The sequence below is a fragment of the Salvelinus namaycush genome, chromosome 34 (assembly GCF_016432855.1).
Source record: "Salvelinus namaycush isolate Seneca chromosome 34, SaNama_1.0, whole genome shotgun sequence".
Taxonomy (NCBI): Eukaryota; Metazoa; Chordata; class Actinopteri; order Salmoniformes; family Salmonidae; genus Salvelinus; species Salvelinus namaycush.
This window is the reverse complement of record NC_052340.1, coordinates 648,701-676,049: the sequence shown is the minus strand read 5'-3', so window position 1 is coordinate 676,049 and position 27,349 is coordinate 648,701. Positions and strand designations below refer to the sequence as shown.

General features: G+C 44.7%; 1 protein-coding gene across 2 annotated transcripts in view; it reads right to left on the bottom strand.

Moving 5' to 3' along the window:
* Window positions 1-26,740, bottom strand: part of LOC120028569 (endothelin-converting enzyme 2-like) — a 63,269-nt gene extending 36,529 nt beyond the window's left edge. Inside the window, exons 1-2 of one of the 2 annotated variants that reach the window (XM_038973763.1) lie at window positions 26,614-26,740; window positions 26,357-26,504 (exon numbers count right to left, since the gene is read on the bottom strand). In XM_038973763.1, coding sequence (XP_038829691.1) covers window positions 26,357-26,389 — 33 coding nt within the window. In that variant the 5' untranslated portion in view covers window positions 26,390-26,504; window positions 26,614-26,740. Of the gene's footprint in view, window positions 1-16,759; window positions 16,848-26,356; window positions 26,505-26,613 lie in introns of those variants that run through there. The other variant, XM_038973764.1, reaches the window with a different exon arrangement.
* Between the last annotated feature and the right edge of the window lie 609 nt (window positions 26,741-27,349).

Below are 27,349 nucleotides of genomic sequence, written 5' to 3'. Positions count from 1 at the left end.
CTCTCACCTGTGTCGGTTTGTCTAGGGGACATTTCTACTTTTCCGAGAAGAGCTATTCCTCGGTATCTGATCATCTATGTCGGTTAGTTTCGCACTGTAATCATACTGTACTGTCACATGACGATCAACCAACACGAGAACATTCTGCTTAGTACGTTTTTCCTTAGACATGCTCCCCCCCCCCCCTCTCTCTCTCAACCATACACACAATGAACATCTTCCTCTGCCTAACATTGTTCTGGATGTCCCCAGCTAGTGAATCCTCTAAAAACAACACACGTAAACAAAAACAACAAATCCCAAACCCGTGTATAACGAGACAAAACAAACTAAAAAGGGGAGCACACTAGCTTAAAGAGACATAAAACAACAACAGTTCCTCACCAGAAGCAGTCACACACACACACACACTTGCTGTTTGTAGATATTCTCACAATGGTCCCCACCCGATGACGTTCCTCCCTTGCTCCCCTTCCAGGTTAATAAGGAATGCGACAGGAAGATAAGTTAGAATCATAAAGCAGAAGGCCGTCAGGGAGGGAGGAATTAATTGTATGATGCTGGTGTGGTGGGTGGGTGGCTGAAGGGAACCAATACATGACTAACATAGGGGGAACTGCAATACAGAGTGTGTTAGTGGTGCGTAATTGGTGGTGGTGTGTGTGTGTGTGTGTCATGTCTGTGTTTTTACTATGGATCCCATAGTAAAATGGGATCCATAGTTGGGGTCCAGCAAAATTAAGGACGTTTATACAATTTTAATACATTACAATACATTCACAGACCGTGTGCCCTCAGGCCCCTACTACAGCACTACCACATATATACAGTACAAAATGCATGTGTGTGTGTATACTGCGTATGCTATCGTGTGTGTGTGTGTGCCTGCCTATGTGTGTGTTTCTTCACAGTCCCCGCTGTTCCATAAGGTTTTTTTCATCTGTTTTTTTTTTTTTTAATCTAACTTTACTGCTTGCATGAGTTAGTCATGGCTCTATTTAGTACTGTGCACCTTCCATGGTCTGTTCTGGACTTTCTGGACTTGGGGACTGTGAAGAGACCTCGTGTGGCATGTCTTGGGGTATTTTTTAAATTATTATTATTTGGATTTTTTTCACCTTTATTTAACCAGGTAGGCCAGTTGAGAACAAGTTCTCATTTACAACTGCGACCTGGCCAAGATAAAGCAAAGCAGTTCCACAAAAACCACACAGTGTCATGGGATAAACAAACACACAGTCAATGACACAATAGAAAAACCTATATACAGCTGTCATGCATAATGTTGAGTCATCCGCATACATAGACACTCTGGCTTTCCTCAAAGCCAGTGACAATTCATTGGTGAAGATTCGTTTTTTCAAAGGGCCTAGACAGCTGCCTTGGGGAATTCCTGATTCTACCTGGATTATGTTGGAGAGGCGTCCATTAAAGAACACACTCTGTGTTCTGTTAGACAGGTAACTCTTTATCCACAATATAGCAGGGGGTGTAAAGCCATAACACATACGTTTTACCAGCAGCAGACTATGATCGATAAGGCCGCAACTGAAGTCTAACAATGTGTCTCTCTGTGTATGCGTGCATGCGTGCATGTCTGCATATGAGTATGTGCATGTGTGTGAGACACAGAGAGAGTGTGTGTACGCTGTAGATAAGACACGGAGACTGAGTTGTAGATACGACTGGGTATTATTATAGTATTCAAATCAAGTTTATTTTATATAGCCCTTCGTACATCAGCTAATATCTCGAAGTGCTGTACAGAAACCCAGCCTAAAACCCCAAACAGCAAGCAATGCAGGTGTAGAAGCACGGTGGCTAGGAAAAACTCCCTAGAAAGGCCAAAACCTAGGAAGAAACCTAGAGAGGAACCAGGCTATGAGGGGTGGCCTGTCCTCTTCTGGCTGTGCCGGGTGGAGATTATTCTTGTTGGAAACTGATGTGTGAGGATAACGGCTCAGGCTACTAAGGAAACCAACGGTTTCCAAAGTGACGATGATGGCCTATTGATAACGGTATGTGTGTGTATGCGCACCAAGGCAATGGCCACAATACAGAGGAGACAACAATGACAGCCCATTAAAGTCAACTGCTATTGGCTATTGATTGACCTGATGTAAATGTAATAGCGTGGCACTGATGTTAGCTTTGTGGATAGCCATCTGTGTAAAAAAAAAAAGATAAAAAATTCTGACAGAGACTAACATCCCTTCTCTAAAGTGAATGGCTTTACACACACACAGGCACGCGAGCAGTAGGTGACTGATATTTACTCTGGCTCCCTCTTTCTCTCTGACAACACTCACATCCTCAAAAGAGTACAACTGAATCAAGAAATGGTGCCTTGTACATTACTTTTATGAAAATCCCCTGAGACACACACACGCACACTAACAGACACACACACACACACACACTTGCACGCAAAGTACTCTCTGTATGACCTTTCTAATAGTCTACTCTCAAAATCTTCCTTCCATCCGCCCACATCACACCCATTGACCATGTTCCTCTCTCCTTTACACCACCCCCAACACTCATTTTCTCCTATCCAATCCAAAGCCATCACCACAAAATAGACTATCTTTCTAGGAATCATGTGAGCTCTATTCATGGCATTTCTATCTACAATATTCAGTGCGCTGCGTTCTCCTGATCACGACCCAGCTAGGAAAAGGATGTATGCCTGGTAAACCTTAGTCTCTTCCAACAGCCACTTCATCTATGAGTCCATAAACAAAACCCCATACTATAGATACTCAGCACACTTCATGTCCCTTGCTAGTGGGTGTATTGTTATCACATCTTAAACTGTGACTTGGTATAAGACCCAGGCTACGTACCAAATGACACCCTTTTATCTATTTAGTGCACTACTTTGACCAGAGCCCATAGGGGTCTGGTTTAGAGATCGACTGATTATGATTTTTCAACGCCGATACCGATTATTGGAGGACCAAAAAAAGCCGATACCGATTAAAATCGGCCGATTTTTATTTATATATTTGTAATAATGACAATTACAACAATACTGAATTTAACTTAATATAATACATAAATAACATCTATTTAGTCTCAAATAAATAATGAAACGTTCAATTTGGTTTAAATAATGACAGTGTTGAAAAAAAACACAGTGTTGGAGATGAAAGTAAAAGTGCAAAGCGCTGTGCTTTAAGCATTGCGAAGAGCTGCTGGCAAACGCAGGAAAGTGCGGTTTGAATGAATGCTTACGAGCCTGCTGCTGCCAACCACCGCTCAGTCAGACTGCTCTATCAAATATCAAATCATAGACTTAATTATAATATAATAAACACACAGAAATACGAGCCTTTGGTCATTAATATGGTCAAATCCGAAAACTATCATTTCGAAAACAAAATGTATATTCTTTCAGTGAAATACGGAACCGTTACGTATTTTATCGAACGGGTGGCATCCATAAGTCTAAATATTGCTGTTACAATGCACAACCTTCAATGTTATGTCATCATTATGTAAAATTCTGGCAAATGAATTACGGTCTTTGTTAGGAAGAAATGGTCTTCACACAGTTCACACTCGTAACGAACCAGGCAGCCCAAAATGCTGCATATAACCTGACTCTGCTTGCACAGAACGCAAGAGAAGTGACACAATTTCCCTAGTTAATATTGCCTGCTAACATGAATTTATTTGAACTAAATATGCAGGTTTAAAAAATATATACTTGTGTGTTGATTTTATTAAGAAAGGCATTGATGTTTATGGTTAGGTACATTGGTGCAACGACAGGGCTTTTTTCGCAAATGCGCTTGTTAAATCATCACCCGTTTGGTGAAGTAGGCTGTGATTTGATGATAAATTAACAGGCACCGCATTGACTATTTGCAACGCAGGACAAGCTAGTTAAACTAGTAATATCATCAACCATGTGTAGTTAACTAGTGATTATGTTAAGATTTATTGATTTTTATAAGATAAGTTTAATGCTAGCTAGCAACTTACCTTGGCTCCTTGCTGCACTCGCATAACAGGTAGTCAGCCTGCCACGCAGTCTCCTCGTGGAGTGCAATGTAATCGGCCGATTACCGATTGTTATGAAAACTTGAAATCGGCCCGAATTAAATCGGCCATGCCGATTAATCGGTCGACCTCTAGTCTGGTGAAAACACTATGTAAGATATACAGTAGGGTACCATTTTGGAAGTATCCACAAACAAAGAAATGCAGTAAATCCCCACAGCCATTTGTAGTGAAGAGTGATCCTGTTTTGTGATTATTATTACCGCCATTTATTTCTGGATGGGTCCATGGCCGGGGAGGACAAGCAGTCTTTTCACCGAGGCTATAATGTGAATCATGAATGTGGAGCGGCCAATCGCATAGGCTGTTGCGGGAACAGCTAGAGGGTTCAGGTGGGGTCCTAGGAACGGGGATGACACTGAACACGTGGGGCTGCTTTACTGGAAATTAGAACGCAACGGTGACAGTAGGACAGCACCTGAGAAACAATCCCCAGAACGCTGTGTGAGAAGTAAACAGTTTCTAAACATTTCCCGAACTCTGTATGCAGAGTAACTACGTAATAGACCAGCAACCTGTCCAGGGGGGATACTTGTATATCCAGCTACCTCACGCTGCAGAAACAGGAGATAGCCAGGCAGGATCCTTACTAGTCGAAAGTACAGTATATACAGAAGAAATGTAAGTTGTAAAAGCCAATTATTGTTATTATATTTTGTTATTCCGGTAAAATTTTTATGACAATTTCCCTGAGATGAATGTTGTGTATAATGCCCTATGGGCAATTCTGGCTCGGACAAGGCTTACTTACTAACATTCTAATCTAGTGTATGAGGAGTAACCAGCACACAGAACCGAAACTCAGTGAAGTGAAGTTAGGCTGAACAACACAGAGAGGCCTGCACTGCAGGGCTGGGTAACAATTGGAGTCAGTGGAAGCTGCTGAGGGGAGAACTGCTCATAATAATGTCTGGAATGGAGTGAATGTCCGTCCTCCCCTCAGCAGCCTCCATTGGTTAGAGTATGTGCAACAAATTACTATGGTAAAGGTTAGAGTTACGTTTAGGAGTTGCAATGTTCACACACACACACACACATATTCAGTACCAGTCAAAAGTTGACACCTACTCATTCAAGGGTTTATCTTAATTTCTGCTATTTTCTACATTGTAGAATAGTAGTGAAGACATCAACACTATGAAATAACACATAGGGAATCATGTAGTAACCAAAAAAAGTTTAACAAATCAAAAATGATTTTTGATTTTAGATTCTTCAATGTAGCCACCCTTTGCCTTGATGACAGCTTTGCCCACTCTTGGCATTCTCTCAACCAACTACACCTGGAATGCTTTTCCACCAGTCTTGAAAGAGTTCCCACATATACTGAGCACTGCTTTTCCTTCACTCTGTGGTCCAACTCAAACCATCTCAATTGGGTTGAGGTCGGTTGATTGTGGAGGCCAGGTCATCTGATGCAGCACTCCATTACTCTCCTTATTGGTCAAATAGCTCTTACACAGCATGGATGTATGTTTTGGGTCTTGTTCATTGTGTTGATGTTCATTGTCTTGTTGAAAAACAATTGATAATCCCACTAAGCGCAAACCAGATGGGATGGCAATGCTGTGGTAGCCTTGTTTTTAAGTGTACTTTGAATTCTAAATAAGTCATTGACACCAGCAAAGCACCCACACACCTCCGCCTCCATGCTTCACAGTGGGAACCAGAGATCATGCGTTGGAACCAAAAATCTCAAATTGGGACTCATCAGACCAAAAGGACAGATTTCCACTGGTCTAATGTCCATTGCTCGTGTTTCTTGATCCAAGCAAGTCTCTTCTTATTATTGGTGTTCTTTAGTAGTGGTTTCTTTGCAGCAATTTGACCATGAAGGCCTGATTCACGCAGTCTCCTCTTAACAGTTGATGTTGAGATTTGAACTCTGTTACTTGAACTCTGTGAAGCATTTATTTGGGCTGCAATTTCTGAGGCTGGTAACTCTAATGAACTTATCCTCTGAAGCAGAGGTAACTCTGGGTCTTCCTTTCCTGTGGCGGTCGTCATGAGAGCCAGTTTCATCACAGCGTTTGATGGTTTTTGCGACCGCACTTCAAGAAACTTTCAAAGTTCTCGAAATGTTCAGGATCGACTGAACTTTATGTCTTAAAGTAATGGACTGTCATTTCTCTTTGGTCTTTTACCAAATAGTGCTATCGTCTGTATACCACCCCTACCTTGTCACAACACAACAGATTGTCTCAAACATATTAAGAAGGAAAGAAAACCCCTCAGGGGTGCGTGCTCACTCTGCACGGCCAGGCACGACTCCAACACCATCATTAAGTTTGCCGATGACACAATAGTGGTAGAACCTGATCACTGACAATGACGAGACAGCCTATAGGGAGCAGGTCAGAGACCTGAGCGTGTGGTGCAAGGACAACAACCTATCCCTCAACGTGATCAAGACAAAGGAGATGATTGTGGACTACAGGAAAAGGAGGTCTGAGCACGCCCCCATTCTCATCGACGGGGCTGTAGTGGAACAGGTTGAGAGGTTCAAGTTCCTTGGCGTTCACATCACCAACATACTAACATGGTCCAAGCACACCAAGACAGTCGTGAAGAGGGCACATCAAAACCTATTCCCCCTCAGGAGACTCAAAAGATTTGGCATGGGTCCTCAGAAGGTTCTACAGCTGCACCAACGAGAGCATCCTGACGGGTTGCATCACTGCCTGGTATGGCAACTGCTCGGCCTCCAACGGCAAGGTAGGGCGAACGGCCCAGTACGTCACTGGGGCCAAGCTTGCTGCCATCCAGGACCTCTATACCAGGTGGTGTCAGAGGAAGGCCCTAAAAATTGTCAAAGACTCCAGCCACCCTAGTCATAGACTGTTCTCTCTGCTACCGCACAGCAAGCGGTACCGGAGTTCCAAGTCTAGGTCCAAGAGGCTTCTAAACAGCTTTAACCCCCAAGCCATAAGACTCCTGAACATCTAATCAAATGGCTACCCAGACTATTTGCATTGCCACCCTCCCCCTTCTTACACGGCTGCTACTCTATCATTATCTATGCATAGTCACTTTAATAACTCTACCTACATGTACATATTACCTCAATTACCTCGACTAACCGGTGCCCCCGCACATTGACTCTGTACCTGTACCCCCTGTATATAGCCTCGCTATTATTTTTTTACTGCTGCTCTTTCATTATTTGTTACTTTTTTTGTATTTTTCTTAAAACTGCATTGTTGGTTAAAGGGCTTGTAAAGTAAGCACTTCACTGTTGTATTCGGCGCATGTGACAAATAAAATGTGATTTGATGTGAGATGGCAAAATAAGTTACTTTTTAACAAGGCACACCTGTTAATTGAAATGCATTCCAGGTGACTACCTCATGAAGCTGGTTGAGAGAAGGTCAAGAGTGTGCAAAGCTGTCATCAAGGCAAAGGGTGGATACTTTGAAGAATCTAAAAATGTTTTGATTTGTTTAAGACTTGTTTTGGTTACTACATGATTCCATGTGTTATTTCATTGTTTTGACGTCTTCACTATAATTCTACAATGCAGAAAATAGTAAAAATAAAGAAAAACCCTGCAATGAGTAGGTGTGTCCAAACTTGTACTGTACACACAGACACAAGCAGGCCTACTCCTTGGGGCTAAATCCACGGGGTGTTCTTCCACCTATAACGGGATCCAGAGAGTATAAGTTTCCGTATTTGTGTGTACATCTGCACGTGTGTGTGTGTCTATGTACATAAATGGGTAAGAGTGAATCTGCATGCGTGTGTGTGTGTGTGTGTGTGTGTGCGACAGAGAGAGAGGGAGAAGAAGAGTGAGAGAGAGAGAGGGAGGGAGTACCCGTGCTGAGGGAGGCGAAGGGAAGGGAGAGGTTTTCCCGAGCTGCAGGAGTGGTGCGGTACTTTCACCGTGCGGAATGTGATTGTTTGAAGTGGTTTCCTGAGGAGTGTTTTTGAAGGAAAAGCGACGTTGGTGGAGTTCACCCTGGCACAGCTCAGCCTTCTGCCCCCAAGAGCTGGAAATACAGTCCCCCCCCCCCCCCCCCCCCCCCCGTCTCACCACTGCATCGCCACAGAGGTCACCACAGTCCCCCACACACATATGCAGGCACGCACACATGCACATACACACGCACACACGTAGAGATGATTCACATTCTGATGTATAAACACATATACAGTTATCATGTTATACACATACTCTCACGGAAACAAAACCTTCTTTGACTGGGTGAGATGAGGAGGACTTGCTGACTAGAATACTAAGCAAGAGAAAATGACTGAGGGACTGCGCGAGAGAGAGATAAGGAGGACTATGGGAGAGAGGAGAGAGGGTGACACACAAAAGAGAGAAGTATAGAAAAAGAGAGGGACAGACAGAAAGAGAGAACGGGGGGACAGAGAGAGAGGGAGAAGTAAAGAAAGAGAAAAGGGAGAGGGACAGACAGAAAGGGGGGAAAGAGAGACGGACAGAGAGAAAGAGAGAAGGGGAGGGAGGGGGCAGTTTACTCCAGGACCCTGATCCCCCCCCTGAGTGTAGGTGCTCAGACACACAGACGCCATGAGACATGGGCGAGGTCCAACTCACTAAACACAAATAATCACCAGCATCACTCTCAAGCACACACACAGTAAAGACACACACACAAACAAACACTGAAGCTGTGTTTCACTGTGACTTGCCAAGTTGCCTGGGGAAATGGAACCAATTGAAGTCACAAAAGTCTTAAATGTAACTAAATGTAATCTACGTATTCCCCAAAAGTAATGATTTATCATGAGAGGGCCATAAACAACAACTCGTAATGTTGCATACTCTAAGGATCAAATCTAACTTTTCTGGTAAAAATTGTTAAACTGCTGAGGTCAGTAGTCACTTTTGAGGACACAAGCTCAAGAACACAGTACAAATATGAAATACTATATGAATACGGCTTGAAATGACTTAAGATGTCACCTTCTTTATAACTGTAAAATACATATTTATATATTTTGCTTTGGAGAAAATGTGCATATCTTCTAAAGGTCCCTCTTGATCAAGACATCTGTCGCCATCGCTGTGAATGTCTCACAGAGCTCTAGCTTGGATCCCTGAACTCGACAGGAACTCACCTTTCATCTCATATTAACATTGTCCATCTATGGCACATAGCACTTTCTATTTGTTAAAAATGTATTAATTATTTTTGATTACTGGCTACAAATCGATCTCTGAATGTGCTACAGTGTCGAAACCACTCTATTCTGCTGCGTTACGATGTAAGGATTCCAGGCATATGCGTTGTTAGTCGGTGTGATGTATGGATCAGCCAAGAGTTGATGGACAGTCAGAATAGCGAATGAAATGCTAGGAGGGACATCCCAGCATAAAATGGTGTCAGATTTCACATCCTGCTTCACACAGGCAGAACATACATACTCCTGTGTCCGTGAGAATCAGGGCTATCGCTCAATGCAAGCCATTTCGATCTATGCTATCCAAATACCAGTTTATAAGCGAAAATGTAAGTCAGAACCGGTACCAGAACCTTGATGGTCCCCAAAACAGGGGACTTTAAATCTAAGAGGATATATAGTCCCTGTAACGGCTTTCCTCCTCCTCTTCATCCGAAGAGGAGGAGCAGGGATTGAACCAAAATGCAGCGTTGTGTGATGACATGATTTATTTAAACAAGACGAAAAAACGAACTACACTTGAATAATAAACAAAACAAATAAACGATGTAGACAGACCTGGACGACGAACTTACATGAAACACGAAGAACGCAATAACAGGAAAACTGACTACATAAAACGAACGAACAAACAAAACCGAAAACAGTCCCGTGTGGCGTAACATACAGACACTGACACAGGAGACAACCACCCACCCCCAACAGTGTGAAAACACCTACCTTAATATGACTCTCAATCAGAGGAAATGAAAACCACCTGCCTCTAATTGAGAGCCATATCAGGTCACCCTTTAAACCAACATAGAAACAGAAAACATAGACTGCCCACCCAAACTCACGTCCTGACCAACTAACACATACAAAAACTAACAGAAAACAGGTCAGGAACGTGACATAACCCCCCCCTTAAGGTGCGAACTCCGGGCGCACCAGCACAAAGTTTAGGGGAGGGTCTGGGTGGGCATCTGACCACGGTGGTGGCTCAGGCTCTGGGCGAGGTCCCCACCCCACCATAGTCAATCCCAGCTTACGTTTCCCCCTACGACTGACCACCCTCCTATTCCACCCACTTACTTTTAATGGTAACCTTACGATAAGAGGCAGCACCGTGACAAGGGGCAGCACCGGGATAGAGATATAGCTCAAGACAGAGAGGTAGGTCAGGATAGAGAGGTAGCTCAGGATAGAGGGGCAACTCCGGACTGAAAGGCAGCTCCGGACAGAGAGACAGCTCTGGACTGAGGGGCAGTTCTGGATTAATGGCCGCTCTGGGCTGAGGGGCAGCTCATGACTGGCTGACGGCTCTGGACGCTCATGGCTGGCTGACGGCTCTGGACGCTCATGACTGGCTGACGGCTCTGGACGCTCATGGCTGGCTGACGGCTCTGGACGCTCATGGCTGGCTGACGGCTCTGGACGCTCATGGCTGGCTGACGGCTCTGGACGCTCATGGCTGGCTGACGGCTCTGGACGCTCATGGCTGGCTGACGGCTCTGGACGCTCATGGCTGGCTGACGGCTCTGGACGCTCATGGCTGGCTGACGGCTCTGGACGCTCATGGCTGGCTGACGGCTCTGGACGCTCATGGCTGGCTGGCGGCTCTGGCAGATCCTGTCTGGTTGGCGGCTCTGGCAGATCCAGTCTGGTTGGCGGCTCTGGCAGATCCTGTCTGGTTGGCGGCTCTGGCAGATCCTGTCTGGTTGGCGGCTCTGGCAGATCCTGTCTGGTTGGCGGCTCTGGCAGATCCTGACTGACAAATGGCTCTAGCGGCTCCTGACTGACTAACGGCTCTAACGGCTCGGGACAGACGGGCGGCTCTAATGGCTCGGGACAGACGGATGGCTCAGACGGCACTGGGCAGACGGATGGCTCAGACGGCGCTGGGGAGACGGATGGCTCAGACGGCGCTGGGGAGACGGATGGCTCAGATGGCGCTGGGGAGACGGATGGCTCAGATGGCGCTGGTGAGACGGATGGCTCTGGCCGGATGAGACGCACTGTAGGCCTGGTGCGTGGTGCCGGAACTGGAGGCACCGGACTGGAGACACGCACTTCAAGGCTAGTGCGGGGAGCAGGGACAGGGCACACTGGACTCTCAAAACGTACTATAAGCCTGGTGCGTGGTACCGGCACTGGTGGCACCGGGCTGAGGGCACGCACATCAGGACGAGTACGGGGAGAAGGAACAGTGCGTACAGGGCTCTGGAGACGCACAGGAGGCTTAGTGCGTGGTGCCGGAACTGGAAGCACTGAGCTGGAGACACGCACCATAGGAAGAGTGCGTGGAGGAGGAACAGGGCTCTGGAAACGCACTGGAAGCCTGGTGCGTGGTGTAGGCACTGGTGGTACTGGGCTGGAGCGGGGAGGTGGCGCCGGAAATACCGGACCGTGCAGGCGTACTGGCTCCCTTGAGCATTGAGCCTGCCCAACCTTACCTGGTTGAATGCTCCCCGTCGCCCGACCAGTGCGGGGAGGTGGAATAACCCGCACCGGGCTATGTAGGCGAACCGGGGACACCATGCGTAAGGCTGGTGCCATGTAAGCCGGCCCGAGGAGACGTACTGGTGGCCAGATATGTAGGGCCGGCTTCATGACATCCGGCTCAACGCTCAATCTAGCCCTACCAGTGCGGGGAGGTGGAATAACCCGCACCGGGCTATGCACACGTACAGGAGACACCGTGCGCTCTACTGCGTAACACGGTGTCTGCCCGTACTCCCGCTCTCCACGGTTAGCCTGGGAAGTGGGCGCAGGTCTCCTACCTGCCCTTGGCCCACTAACTCTTAGCCCCCCCCCCAAGAAATTTTTGGGGTTTCTTCTCGGGCTTCCTCGCTAGCCGCGTACCTTCATATCTCCGGTTCCCTTTTCCGGTTGCCTCTGCTCTCCTCAGTGCCTCCAGCTGTTCCCATGGGAGGCGATCCCTTCCAGCCAGGATCTCCTCCCATGTGTAGCAACCCTTGCCGTTTAATACGTCCTCCCATGTCCATTCCTGTTTCGTGTTCCACTGCTCGAACTTATGCTGCTTGGTTCTGGATTGGTGGGTGGTTCTGTAACGGCTTTCCTCCTCCTCTTCGGATGAAGAGGAGGAGGAAAGCCGTTACAGTCCCACACATGCACACAATGATAAAATAGTCACACACACAGATCCACATTGACACAGTTTGCTCATTAAAGGAAGTAGTGAGTGACATTTTCCAGATGCTCATCCCTGTCAGCTGTGAATGGAGAGGGTCAGTGCTGCATCTGTTGATTACTCAGTGCCCACACACACAGGTCTTGTACAGCTAACCTTGTGGGGGACACACAATTCAATCCCATTCAAAATCCTATTTTTCCTAACCCCGCTAACCCTAGCCTTAACCCAAAAACCTAACCTTAACCCTAACCTAGCTCCTAAACCTTAACGTAATTCTAACCCTAACACTAATTCTAACTTTAACCCTAAACCCTCTAGAAATAGAATTTGACCTCGAGCTGGTCAGATTTTTGTTTGTTTACTTCTGGTCCCCACAGGAATAGTTAAAGAAGTCCACAGATACAAACCCTGGTGACAGGAATTCTTCATTGTCCCTCGAAGGCGTCTTGAAAGCTGAGATCAGAGGTCATGTGATCTTCCTTAATCACCAGAGACCGGGAATGCGTCCCAAATGACACCCTATTCCCTACATAGTACACTACTTTTGACCAGAGCACGCACTAATAGGTAGTCATTTAGGATGCAACCCTAGGTCTCTGGGGTCACAGCGCATGCACACACACACAAAGTCTTGACCAACTAACCTTGTGGGGACACACAATTCAAAATCCTATTTTTCCATAACCCTAACCCGTACCCTTGCCCTAACCTTAACGTTAAAATGAAAACCTAACCTTAACCCAAGCTCCTAACCCTAACCCTACAGTACCAGTCAAAAGTGTGGACACAGCTACAAATTCAAGGGTTTTTCTACTATGTCGAATAATAGTGAAGACATCCTAATAGTAGTGAAGACAACTCTGAAATAACACATATGGAATCATGTAGTGACCAAAAAAGTGTTAAACAAATCAAAATATATTTTATATTTTAGATTCTTCAAAGTAGCAAAATTTGCATTGACAGCTTTGCACACTCTTGGCATTCTCTCAACCAGCTTCACCTGGAATGCTTTTCCAATAATCTTGAAGGAGTTCCCACATATGCTGAGCACTGCTTTTCCTTCACTCTGCGGTCCAACTCATTCCAAACCATTTCAATAGGGTTGAGGTCGGGTAATTTATATTATTTTATATTTAATTTAATTAGGCAAGTCAGTTAAGAACACATTCTTATTTACAATGATGGCCTACCAAAAGGCCTCCTTGCGGGTACAGGGGCTTGGATAAAAAAAATATATACAAATATAGGACAACACACACATCATGACAAGAGAGACAACACAACACTACATAGAGAGAGACATAAGACAACAACTTAGCAAGGCAGCAACACATGACAACACAGTATGGTAGCAACACAACGTGGTAGCAGCACAAAACATAGTACAAACATTGTTGGGCACAGACAACAGCACAAAGGGCAATCCAGGCTGCATCACATCCAGCCGTGATTGGGAATCCCATAGGGTGGTGCACAATTGGCCCAGCATCGTCCGGGTTTGGCCGTCATTGTAAATAAGAATTTGTTCTTAACTGACTTGCCTAGTTAAATAAAGGTTAAATAAAAAATAAATAAAAGGTAGAGACATTAATACATCACGCAAAGCAGCCACAACTGTTAGTAAGAGTGTCCATGATTGAGTCTTTGAATGACGAGATTGGGATAAAACTGTCCAGTTTGAATGTTTGTTGCAGCTCCTTCCAGTCGCTAGCTGCAGCGGACTGAAAAGACGAGCAACCCAGGGGTGTGTGCGCTTTGGGGACCTTTAACAGAATGTGACTGGCAGAACAGGGGGTTGTATGTGGAGGATGAGGGCTGCAGTAGATATCTCAGATAGGGGGGAGTGAGGCCTAAGAGGGTTTTATAAATACGCATCAACCAGTGGGTCTTGCGACGAGTATACAGAGATGACCAGTTTACAGAGTAGTATATGATTGTGGAGGCCAGGTCATCTGATGCAGCACTCCATCACTCACCTGCTTCGTCAAATAGTCCTTACACAGCCTGGAGGTGTGTTGGGTCATTGTCCTGTTGAAAAACAAATGATAGTGGGACTAAGTCCAATCCAGATGGGATGGCGTATCCCTGCAGAATGCTGTGGTAGCCATGCTGGTTAAGTGTGCCTTGAATTCTAAATAAATCACGGACAGTGTCACCAGCAAAGCACACCCACACCATTACACCTCCTCCTCCATGCTTCACTGTGGTAACCACACATGCGGAGATCATCCGTTCACCTACTTGTCTCACAAAGACACGCAGTTGGAACCAAAAATCTCAAGTTAGGACTCATCAGACCAAAAGGACAGATTTCCACTGGTCTAATGTCCGTTGCTCGTGTTCCTTTGCCAAGCGAGTCTCTTCTTCTTATTGGTGTCCTTTAGTAGTGGTTTATTTGCAGCAATTCGACCATGAAGGCCTGATTCACTCAGTCTTCTCTGAACAGTTGATGTTAAGATGTGTCTGTTACTTGAACTCTGTGAAGCATTTATTTGGGCTGCAATTTCTGAGGCTGGTAACTAACTTATCCTATGCAGCAGAAGTAACTCTGGGTCTTCCTTTCCTGTGGCGGTCCTCATGAGAGCCAGTTCCAACATTGCACTTGATGGTTTTGCGACTGCACTTGCTTATTCGAGCTGACCTTGCCATAATATGGACTTAGTCCTATTTGGTAAAAGACCCATCTTCTGTATAACACCCTTACCTTGTCACAACACAATTGATTGGCTGAAACGCATTAAGAAGGAAAGAAATTCCACAAATGTACTTTTAACAAGGCACACCTGTTAGTTGGAATGCATTCCCGATGAATGAAACTGGTTTAGAGAATGCTAAGAGTGTGCAAAGCTGTCATCAAGACAAAGGTTGGCTACTTTGAAGAATTTCAAATATAAAATATATTTTTATGTTTAACACATTTTTGTTACTACAGTATTCCATGTGTTATTTCATAGTTTTGACGTCTTTACAAAAAAAATGTTTTGTAACCTTTATTTAACTAGGCAAGTCAGTTAAGAACAAATTCTTATTTACAATGACAGCCTACACCAGCCAAACCCAGTTGACGCTGGGCCAATCGTGTGTCGCCCTATGGGACTCCCAATCACGGCCGGTTGTGATACAGCCTAGAATCGAACCAGGGTTTCTGTAGTGACGTCTCAAGCACTGAGATGCAGTGCCTTAGACCACTGCGCCACTCGGGAGCCCAATGAGTAGGTGTGTCCAAACTTTTGACTGGTACTGTAATTCTAACCTTAACCCTAAGAAATATCATTTGACCTTGTGGGGACTAACAAAATGTCCCCAGCTGGTCCAATTTGTATTTTTTTTACTATTCTTGTGGTGCCTTCTGGTCTCCACAAGTATAGGAAAACACACACACACACACACACACACACACACACTAGCCTCTGCTACAGTGAGATAACAAACCAAACACACACTGCACCCTGGGAACATCTGAACGGTTGCTGATCTGTACCTAGAGGAAACAGGCAGGGCCATTGAATTAGAAACACTGTCAGGAAACTGACCTTTTACCTCTGATTTAGGATCTGTAACAACCCACATTATATGACAACATGCCAAAAATGTCTCTTTCAGCTTGTCTAAAAAATGACGTTTAAAGTCAACGGTGAGAACGGCAAAGACATCAGACAGGAACAAAGCAGCACAAAAGAGGAACTCTTAACATAAATATATATACACACACACACTAATGAGTGCCGCCAGCTGTGGGCCGATTTTGTCCTTAGAAGCAGTAAGTAAATAATGTCCCTCTCTTTGCTTACATCTCAGAGCTAACACACTCCCTGTCCCTCTCACCACTTTAGTGTTTGACCTTCACAGACACTCACACTGGACCCTCAAATGGTAGTGTGCATTTCTGTGTGGATGTGCATATATGTATGTGTGTGTGTGTGTGTGTGTGTGCACGTGCGTGCGTGAGGATCCATGTCCTGTACCTTTTCAAACCCCTTTATCTATCAGCCCACTGTGTGCTGGACTGGAGGGCAGAGCGCTGCTTACACACACACACACACACACACACACCGAATGCTGCTCACTAGCGACTTAGAAACGGAAGTCAGGGTTCAGCAATCTCCCTTTCCTCTTTTCTTCAATTCGTGACCTTTCTCTCTTCTCTCTGAAAATGAGTCCAAGCCACAGAGTCACACCAACTCCCTCCCACACAAACACACACTTTTTAATGCCCCTAGCAACAGCCTAACACACACCCCGGCACGGCGCAGCATAGCTGTCAACAGCTGGTTTAAGGGCAATAAGCTTATTCTCTCAGGTTAGAACAATCATACGAAAGAAGTAGGGAGATAGAAGGAGAGAGAAAAAGAAAGAAAAAGAGAGAGATGGAGGGATAAATGAGAACATTTCCGCTTTACTTACCTTTAATAAAGTATTCAAGAGTTAGTCCTTACACTTGTTCTCTCTGTCTCCCTCTCTCACTCTCTCCTTCTCTATGCAGAGTTAGTGAATGACTATAAACACTGAGCACAAAGCAATTGAAGAGTGAGGGAGGGTCGGAGGAAGACAGTGGGAGTGAAAGAGGGCGAGTTACAGAGTAAGAGAAAGCAGACAGACAGCAAGAGCGAGACAGAGCGAATGAAAAACAGAGGGAGAAAGTGAAGGAAGAGAGGCGGGATTCTGCTAAGGAGGTGGGGGTGGGGAGGACAAACAAAGAAAGGATAGGGATTGACAGTGTGAGATGAGTAAAACTGATTTTGATATACTTCTTAGAAAAGGAGAGGAAAAAGTGTAAGAAAAGGGGAATTACACAGAACAAGCATTGACGATGAGATAGAGAAGTGAAGTAGAGAAAGCAGAGAAAGATGGGTCATTTTAGCCCATAGATGGGAAAGGGAGGGGGTCCATTTTCTTTGGAAAGCTTGCTTCTGTGTGCATTATTATTAAAAAAAATAACAGAAAGTTCCAAGAGTGAGAGAGACAGACAGGTAGAGAGAGAGCAAAAGACAGACACATACAGGCCTGGCAAGAGAAAGGCTATTTCATATTTTCGTCACAGTGTTTTCCTGTTCTTGCAATCATTTTACAAATTGAGGAGCATATTAAACCTAGATTTGGTATCTGTACTGACAATGATAACACACCCATTCATTCATGGAGCGCAACACTCTTATAAAAAAACAGTGCTATCTAGAACCTAAAAGGGTTCTTCGGCTGTCCACATAGGAAAACCCTTTTTGGTTCCATGTAGAGCCCTTTTCTTTGGTTCTACATGGAACCCAAAAGGGATCTGCCTGGAACCAAAAAGGGTTTTCCTATGTGAACAGCCAAAGAACCCTTTAGGAACCCTTTTTTCTAAGAGTGTGCCAAGCCATTCATCTGTTCAGTGGCCAGTCATCTTGCATTTCCATACCTCTACCCATAGAGGGCGTCCTCCGCCCCCTCCCCTCCCAGGTTACAGTCAGCCACCACAGAGAGGTTGCATTCCAAATGGAACGCTATTCCATATATAATGCACTACTTTTAGCCAGAGCCTGCATGACTGTTGTTGTTGTTCGCACACAGAAAGGATATTCTCTGCTGACAACAAAATGCTGCCCTAATTAAGCTAGCCACTTGAGCACACTACGAGCGCTTTAAATGAACAAGCACAACAAACAAAACCAGGGAGGCTGCCACAACTCTTATGTAAATCCTACATAAGCAACACTAGTCCAGTATTGTTGAAACACTAAGCTTACCACGCTTTAATTGCTGGGCATCTGTAAAAGGCTGACGAATTTTGGTGCGTTTGCACACGTGTATGCACGCATGCACACACAGAGACACAAGCTCAAACAAACAAACGTACACATTTCCCTCTTTCCGTCTCAGTCCAACAAACACACATTACAGATTAGAGTCATTCCTCTGTTTGTTAGTGTGTGTACACTGAAGAAAATACACGCTCTCTCTGTTAATCTCTCTCTCCTGTTTCTCTCCTCCCCTGACCCCTACGCGTCCCCTTCAGTGCGTCATCAATTAAAGAGAACAGCAGAGTGAGAGAGTTTAAGAGAGGGAGGGGCAGACGGGGAGAGGGAGGGAGACAGTAGAGTCCTCCCAATGGAGAGAGAATGACGTCACTGATCTAGGCATCAAGGTTACTCCTCTTTCTCTTCTCTCTCTATCCTCTACAGAGAGGAAGGAGGGAAGACGACAGGGAGGAAGGAGAGAAGGCTGGAGGAAAGAGCAAAAAAAATACAGAAAGGGGAGGACATCAGAAGAATATTCAGGAAATTTCAAGGATTTCCCCCGTTGTTTGGCCCCTTTAATAGGACATGTGGCCCTCGTGCCCCTTTACAGTGGTGTAAAGTACTTCATAAAAATACTACTTAAGTAGTTTTGGTGGGGGGGGGGTACTGTGTTTGCAAATTATGTCTGAGTGTTGGAGGGTGCCCGTCTGTCCGTAAAACATATGAAATAAAAAAATGGTGCTGTCTGGTTTGCTTAATATAAGGAATTTGATGTATAGCATTTAATTTTACTCAAGTATGACAATTGAGTACTTTTTCCACCACTGTATTTAAGTACATTTAAAACCAGATACTTTAAGATTTTTACTCAAATAGTATTTTACTGGGTGACTTTTACGTGAGTCATTTTCTGTTAAGGTATCTTTACTTTTACTCATTATGATGTATAGCATTTAATTTTACTCAAGTATGACAATTGAGTACTTTTTCCACCACTGTGTGAGTGCAATAACCGTGTTCAATTCTCCAAGTGTCTTGTACAAACACACTGTACACAGTCCGCAAGTCTACAAGATTTCAAGGGAACTACGCAGATACACTACATGACCAAAAGTCATGCTCGTTGAACATCTCATTCCAAAATCATGGGCATCAATATGGAGTTGTTCCGCCCTTTGCTGCAATAACAGCTTCCACTCTTCTGGGAAGGTTTTCCACTAGATGTTGGAACATTGCTGCGAGAACGTGCTTCCATTCAGCCACAAGAGCATCAGTGAGGTCGGGCACTGATAATTGGAGATTAGGCCTGGCTCGCAGTCGGCATTCCAATTCATCCAAAAGGTGTTTGATGGGGTGGAGGTCAGGGCTCTGTGCAGGCCAGTCAAGTTCTTCCATATCGATATCGACAAACCATTTCTGTATGGACCTCGCTTTGTGCACGGGGGCATTGTCATGCTTTGTCAACAGGAAAGGGCCTTCCCCAAACTGTTGCCATATAATTGGAAGCACAGAATAATCTAGAACATCATTGTATGTTGTAGCATTAATATTTCCCTTCACTGGAACTAAGGGGCCTAGCCGGAACCATGAAAAACAGCCCCAGATCATTGTTCCATTCCACCAAACTTTAGTTGGTATTATGCATTGGACAGGTAGGGTTCTCTTGGCATCCGCCAAACCCAGATTCGTCCGTCAGACTGCCAGATGGTGAAGCATGATTCATCACTCCAGAGAAAGTGTTTCCACTTCTCCAGAGTCTAATGGCGGCGAGCTTTACACCACTCCAGCTGTCACGGTCGTCTTGAGGTGAGAGAGTGGACCAAGGCGCAGCGTGAGAAAAATACATCTTCTTTTATTAGACGAAGATGAACCACGAACTAAACAACAACCGTGAAGCTAATGACATAAGTGCATACACAAGCATCAAACGTACAACATAGACAATTACCCACATTAACCTAATGCCTATGGCTGCCTTAAATATGGCTCCCAATCAGAGACAATGAATGACAGCTGTCTCTGATTGAGAACCCTTCAGGCAACCATAGACTTACCTAGACAACTACACTAGACACTGCCCCATACACATACAACACCCCTAGACACTACAAAAACACATACATTCCCCATGTCACACCCTGACCTAACTAAAATAATAAAGAAAACAAAGATAACTAAGGCCAGGGCGTGACACCAGCCAATGCTTGACATTGCGCATGGTGATCTTAGCTGCTCATCCATCCATGGAAACCCATTTCATGAAGCTCCCGACGAACAGTTATTATGCTGACGTTGATTCCAGAGACAGTTTGGAACTCAGTAGTGAGTGTTGCAATTGAGGACAGACAATTTTGCGCTTCAGCACTCGGCGGTCCCATTCTGTGAGCTTGTGTGGCCTGCCACTTTGCGGCTGAGCCATTGTTGCTCCTAGACATTTCCACTTCACAATAACAGCACTTACAGTTGACCGGGACAGCTCTAGCAGGGCAGAAATTTGATTAACTGGCTTGTATGAAAGGTGGCATCGTATGACGGTGCCACATTGAAAGTCACTGAGCTCTTCAGTAAGGCCATTCTCCTGCCAATGTTTGTCTATGGAGATTGCATGGCTGTGTGCTTGATGTTATACACCTGTCAGCAACTGGTATAGCTGAAATAGCCGAATCCACTCATTTGAAGGGGTATACTTTTGTATATACACCACCGTTCAAAAGTTTGGGGTCACTTAGAAATGTCCTTGTTTTTGAAAGAAAAGCACATTTTTTGTCCATTAAAATAACATCAAAATGATCAGAAATACAGCTCAAACTGGCTCTAACCAGAATAGAAAGAGGAGTGGGAGGCCCTGGTGCACAACTGAGCAAGAGGACAAGTACATTAGTGTCTAGTTTGAGAAACAGACGCCTCACAAGTCCTCAACTGGCAGCTTCATTAAATAGTACCCACAAAACACCAGTCTCAATGTCAACAGTGAAGAGGCGACTCCGGGATGCTGGCCTTCTTGGCAGAGTTCCTCTGTCCAGTGTCTGTGTTCTTTTGCCCATCTTATAATCTTTTATTTTTATTGGCCAGTCTGAGATATGGCCTTTTCTTTGCAACTCTGCCTAGAAGGCCAGCAATGCTGAAGCTCCAGATACTCAACTAGTCTAAAAGGCCAGTTTTATTGCTTCTTCAATCAAAACAACAGTTTTCAGCTGTGCTAACATAATTCCAAAAGGGTTTTCTAATGCTCAATTAGCCTTTTAAAATGATAAACTTGGATTAGCTAACACAACGTGCCATTGGAACACAGGAGTGATGGTTGCTGATAATGGGCCTCTGTACGCCTATGTAGATATTCCATTAAAAATCATCCGTTTCCAACTATAATAGTCATTTTCAAGATTAACAATGTCTACAATGTATTTCTGATAAATTTGATGTAATTTTAATGGACAAAAAAAGTGATTTTCTTTTAAAAACAAGGATATTTCTAGGTGACCCCAAACTTTTGAACGGTAGTGTATGAACATATACTTGCATTAAATACTTAGTAGCATGTACAATACATTTTGGTTGAAAACACACATAGGCGAAAAGTGGAATTCCCCCTAGGTATGTCTTAGGTATTATATTGCACAGGCAGGATAGTGTAGATAGACAAAGAAGTGAGGAGACATTTGTGAGACAAAGCTGTGGTGGGATGAAGATTCCATCAAATGCAGACCAGCAGATAAGTGCTAAAAGGCGATGGTGTTATCCACTAGCCTAGACAAACCGCAGGCCACAAAAAATTGACTTCTTAACCTCATTTCTATGGGGCCCTGAGTTTTCCCTGAGCATGTGACCTTACAGGGGCCTAAGGTTATAGTGTATAACTGAGGCCCAGAGTTGTTTCTGGTCAGGTCATGTGGTCAATATCAAACTTTGGGCCCTGCTCATACCCCCTCATGCCTATTCACCCCTCCTCTCTTGTCCATCTCATGTGCTACAGTGCAGAGTTGGCAGAATGTTAAACAACCAGATCAGGAAAAACACAGAGAGACAGAGAGACATGTTGCCAGATGACAAGGAAGGAGTAAGATTTACCAGGAGAGATGTTATGGAGGAAGAGAGGAAGTAGAAGGAAGAGGACTTAAAATATGTCAGAGAGAATGTAAATAAAAAGCAGTAAACAAAGGAAAAGAAAACAGACCCCAACCCACTTTAGGATTCATGCTTAAGTGGATGACAGTCAGCGACAAATGGGGAGTGTTTTGCAAGTCTTGATGATGAGCCTGCATAGGGTTATTACATTTATTTTGTAAAATCTCAAATTATGGCACCCTTTTCTCTAGATAGTGCACTACGTTTGGCCAGCCCTTTGTAGGAAATAGGGTGCTATTTAGGACAAGGCCAATGACCTCCCCAGCCCTACCGATGGAGCCAGGACAGATGGAGAGTCTCGCTTCAGACAGGAAGGAGCTCACCCCACCGCCCTAAGGCAGTACACACACGCACACACAGGATGCCCAGCCCTGATAAACCCCGGGTTCAGGTCACTCAAGGGCCTCCTTCTCCAGCCATCACTCAGTCTTGGCCTTTCCCAACACGCCCTCAACTGGCCACAGCGAAGCAAATGCTGACACTTTATTTGAGGCTGAGGCCACACAGAGACGTATGACAATGTATATGCGTTTTGCTTCAAAAACAAGGTTAAAAAAAACTATAATTTTGATCTCATGACAGGGATGGTCAGTCCTTGCATCTATACATCTGTCTATGAATTTCAGAGTGCTAACATTTCTCCAGCCCCCCAAACAACTGGTTGGGTGACGGCTTTGTTACTTTTCGAATCTTGGACTGTCCCCTTTAATGCTTTTTGAGGTGCATTTCCTCGCACATTGTAAGCATGTATAGTATAGCATCATCTCATAATGATCCTGAATTAAATCAGTTGAAAATTTGCTAGACAGAGATATTATTATCATAAGCCTTATAATGAGTTATATAAATGCAACATGCAACAATTTCAAAGAATTCACTGAGTTACAGTTCATAAAGAAATCAGTCAATTTAAATAAATAAATTAGGACCTAGTCTAGGGATTTCACATGACTTGAAATACAGATATGCATCTTTTGGTCACAAATACGTTAACAAAAAAGGTAGGGGCGTGGATCAGAAAACCAGTCAGTATCTGGTGTGACCACCATTTGCCTCATGCAGCGCGACACATCTCCTTGACATAGAGTTGATAAGGCTGTTGATTGTGGGCTGTGGAATGTTGTCCTCTCCTCTTCAACGGCTGTGCGAAACTGCTGGACATTGGCGGGAACTGGAACACACTATTGTACACGTCGATCCAGAGCATCCCAAACATGCTCAATGTCTGGTGAGAATGCAGGCCATGGAAGAATTGGGACATTTTCAGCTTCCAGGAATTGGGTACAGATCCTTACAACATGGGGCCGTGCATTATCATGCTGAAACATGAGGTGATGGCGGCGGATGAATGGCACTACAACAGGCTTCAGGATCTCGTCACGGTATCTCTGTGCATTCAAATTGCCATCAATAAAATGCAATTGTGGTCATTGTCCTTAGCTTATGCCTGCCCATACCATAACCCCACCGCCACCATGGGGCACTCTGTTCACAACATTGATATCAGCAAACCGCTCACCCACACGACGGCATACACGCTGTCTGCCATCTGTCCAGTACAGCTAAAACCGAAATTCTTCCGCAAAGAGCACACTTCTCCAGCCTGCCAGTGGCCATCGAAGGTGAACATTTGCCCACTGAAGTTGGTTACGACACACCCTTGTGAGGACGCAGATGAGCTTCCCTGAGACAGTCTCATCAGCTGTCTGGGTGGCTGGTCTCAGACAATCCCGCAGGTGAAGAAGCCGGATGTGGAGGTCCTGGGCTGGAGTGGTTACAAGTGGTCTGTGGTTGTGAGGTCAGTTGGACGTACTGCCAAATTCTCTAAAACAACGTTGGAGCCAATTTACGGGAGATAAATTAACATTCAATTCTCTGGCAACAGCTCTGGAGGACATTCCTGCAGTCAGCATGCCAATTGCACACTCCCTCAAAAGTTGAGACATCTGTGGCATTGCGTTGTCTGACAAAACTAAACATTATGGGCGGCCTTTTATTGTCCACAGCACAAGATACACCTCTGTAATGACCATGTCGTTTAATCAGCTCATTGATATGACACGCCGTTCAGGTGGATGCATTTATCTTGGCAAAGGGGAAATGCTCACGAACAAGGATGTAAACAAATTTGTGCACATTGTTTTAGAGAAACAAGCTCTCTGTGCACATGGAAAACTTCTGGGATCTTTTATTTCAGCTCATGAAACACTTTATATGTTGTGTTTATATTTTTGTTCAGTGTACGTAAACGTACGTTACTCACTCCTGTGCGAGTAAGCATACCATGACGTACACACACACACGTGTGCATGTCTCTGCATGTTACTATGCGGGACAGACCCGAGGTGCTTTGATGTCCTATATTCTACAGTGTGATAAGATCAGCCCTTTGAGACAGTGTAAATACCATTGGTCTTCGTAACACAGGTACTGGGAACAGTAGAGGCCTCGTAACAGTTTTTTCAGCTAATTTTGAGTTAGTGCACGGTGTGTCTAGCGGGTGACAGCCTGCTCGACTGTGACCCGGTGCACAGATTGTGTTATTAATGATGTTCATTCGAGAGATAATGAAGATATTCAGAAATGCCCCCTGGGGACTACAGGCTACTAATTGATTCAAGGCATATTGGACAGTGGTCGGGGACCGCTCTTCCAGCTCCTTAGGCCTACATTACAGACAGGCCTATAAAGAGCCATATGCCTCCATACCGAGCCCATACAGTAGGCCTACTTTACCTGTTCTCAGTTTGATGGTTAACAGACAGACAAACACACACACACACACACACACACACACACACACACACACACACACACACACACACACACACACACACACATGCCCTATCCAGCCCATATTTTACCTCGATAGCCTTATCTGTTGGATCACAACACACATTTCACATCTCACTTTGTTATCATAATACTGTTTCAATACTGAACAGATGCTCATTTTTTTTGCATTTTTACATCAATAATATTTCGGTGACGACGCAACAGTGCAACATCACCAACAACAGGTACAGCCTGTCAGACTGGAATCTCTACATAACCTATCCTGTGTTACCGGTCAACAGCTGTGTATTGGTTGTCATGGTAGAATACATTTGATTTATTTAACCTCTATTTAACTAGGCAAGTCAGCTAAGAACAAATTATTATGTACAATGATGGCCTACATTGCTTTACTCTAGTTCCATATCATGTCCTTATGCCTACATAGGCAACAGTGTCTGGGCAAGGCACACCCAGTCAACAAAATACAAGACCTGAAGAAAGACCCAGTAGCGGGACAAAAAGGCTATACATTATATTCAAAACCAAGCACAAATGAAAAAGCAAAATGGCGAAGTTAAAAACAAGTCGGGCCTAGGTTAGTTGTAAGCTAGTGCAACCGACTGAGGTTCAGACCGAGGGTCTCCTAAGCTCCACAACTGTGTGAGCCTGCAGAACTGAAGCCCATGCAAGTGTGGTTCTGAAACACCTCTGTTACAATAGCCCACAATACAATTCATCTAGGCTAAATAAAGTAGCCAGAGGTAGCCGACACCATCAATGTTTGATCAAGCCTAGGGCCCCACACCAAAATGACACGGAATAAAACCTCAACCTTTCTTTGACTATTTACTGGTAGTGTCAGCCCATGGGCCTTGGACTAAGCAATGTCTCTCTAACAACTTCAAATATATTCAATCACATTATTACATGTAATAACATGTAGTCCTATGCTGGGGAAAAAGCATGAGTGTCCGAGGCTGCACCTTCTCTTATGAACCAATGTTGATAAGTTATGAAAAAATACCGACGTTTGTATGGAAAGAGCAAGCGCACTCATTCCATCATGTGCAGTGAGCACCGAACACGGTATTTTATATGATGGATATGAGGAGGACCCAAAGCCTACCTGGGGAATCTGCTCGAGCATTATTGTCCGCGTAGCCAACAACACGTGCAGAATATAAACAAGGCATATTCGAATCATGACTGCGAAATTGTTTTCGCTGTAAGAAACCCGATAAAATAAATATGGGGATTGATTGATTGCAATGGGTTTCGATCACATACAGTACGCGAGTTCGCGGCGCTCTCTCTCCTAATACATTATGAGAAGAGCAACATCACGTTTGAGAAGATGGTCAAACATGATCATTACCAGACTTACGTTGTTCCGCAAATCTTGCAGAGCTACGCTCATCGTGCAACAGACAGCAACATCGACGGCGGGGCGAGCGTGACAGACTCTCTACCACTGCTGTTGACGATTCCAGTGGCTGGGTCGCGTAGCCATCTCTCTCCCGCTCGCTCAAATCCTGCGGAACAACAAACAACAAAAGGACATATACTAAACCTTTCTCACACATATCTATCCGTGTTGCTCTAGGACCGCAATGGACTGTGCCCGCCAGAGCATAACATTACCTAATGCCAGAGCTAGTGCCTCTCGAAAGCAAGCAGAGTAGGCCTACAGCAAAATGTTCCATCGTTGGGAGAAAAAGCCCTTTCACGCCTGCAGTCGGCTAACCCGGGGATGAACGAGAAGGAAGATCGCAATCACCCTGCAGACTACACCCCGCCCTCCCTCCTTCTACCCCTTCCTCTCTCTTGCGCTCTCTCAATTACGTTTACATTTAAGAGCTTAACTGGCATGGGAAACATATGTTTACATTGTCAAAGCAAGTGAAATAGATAATAAACAAAAGTGAAAAACAATAAATCGCTCTCACACACACACACACGCTTTCCGTTGCCAAGACAAAAACATTTATTGTAGGCTAGGCATCGGGTTGAGGTGCTGAGGGGTAATTCTAGGAAAGAGAATTGCGGTGAGATAGGCTACACATGGAAGGGCAACAGCTGTGTGCCAAGATAAGAAATACTCACTTCACCCTAATATTTTAAATAATTACAGAAATGCACCTGATTACACATCCTGTAGTAAAATATAAATTTTTCTGTGGCTCAAGTAGGCCTACTTGCACATCTACAGTGAGTGTAGGCTACAATATATCAGAGGTGTGTGTGTGTATGTTCGTTCATTCATGTGTGTGTGTGTGTGCATGTTCGAATATTAACTTGCGCGCGTGTGTGTGTGTGCATGTTCGATTGTTAACTTGCGCGTGTGTGTGTGCATGTTCGATTGTTAACTTGCGTGTGT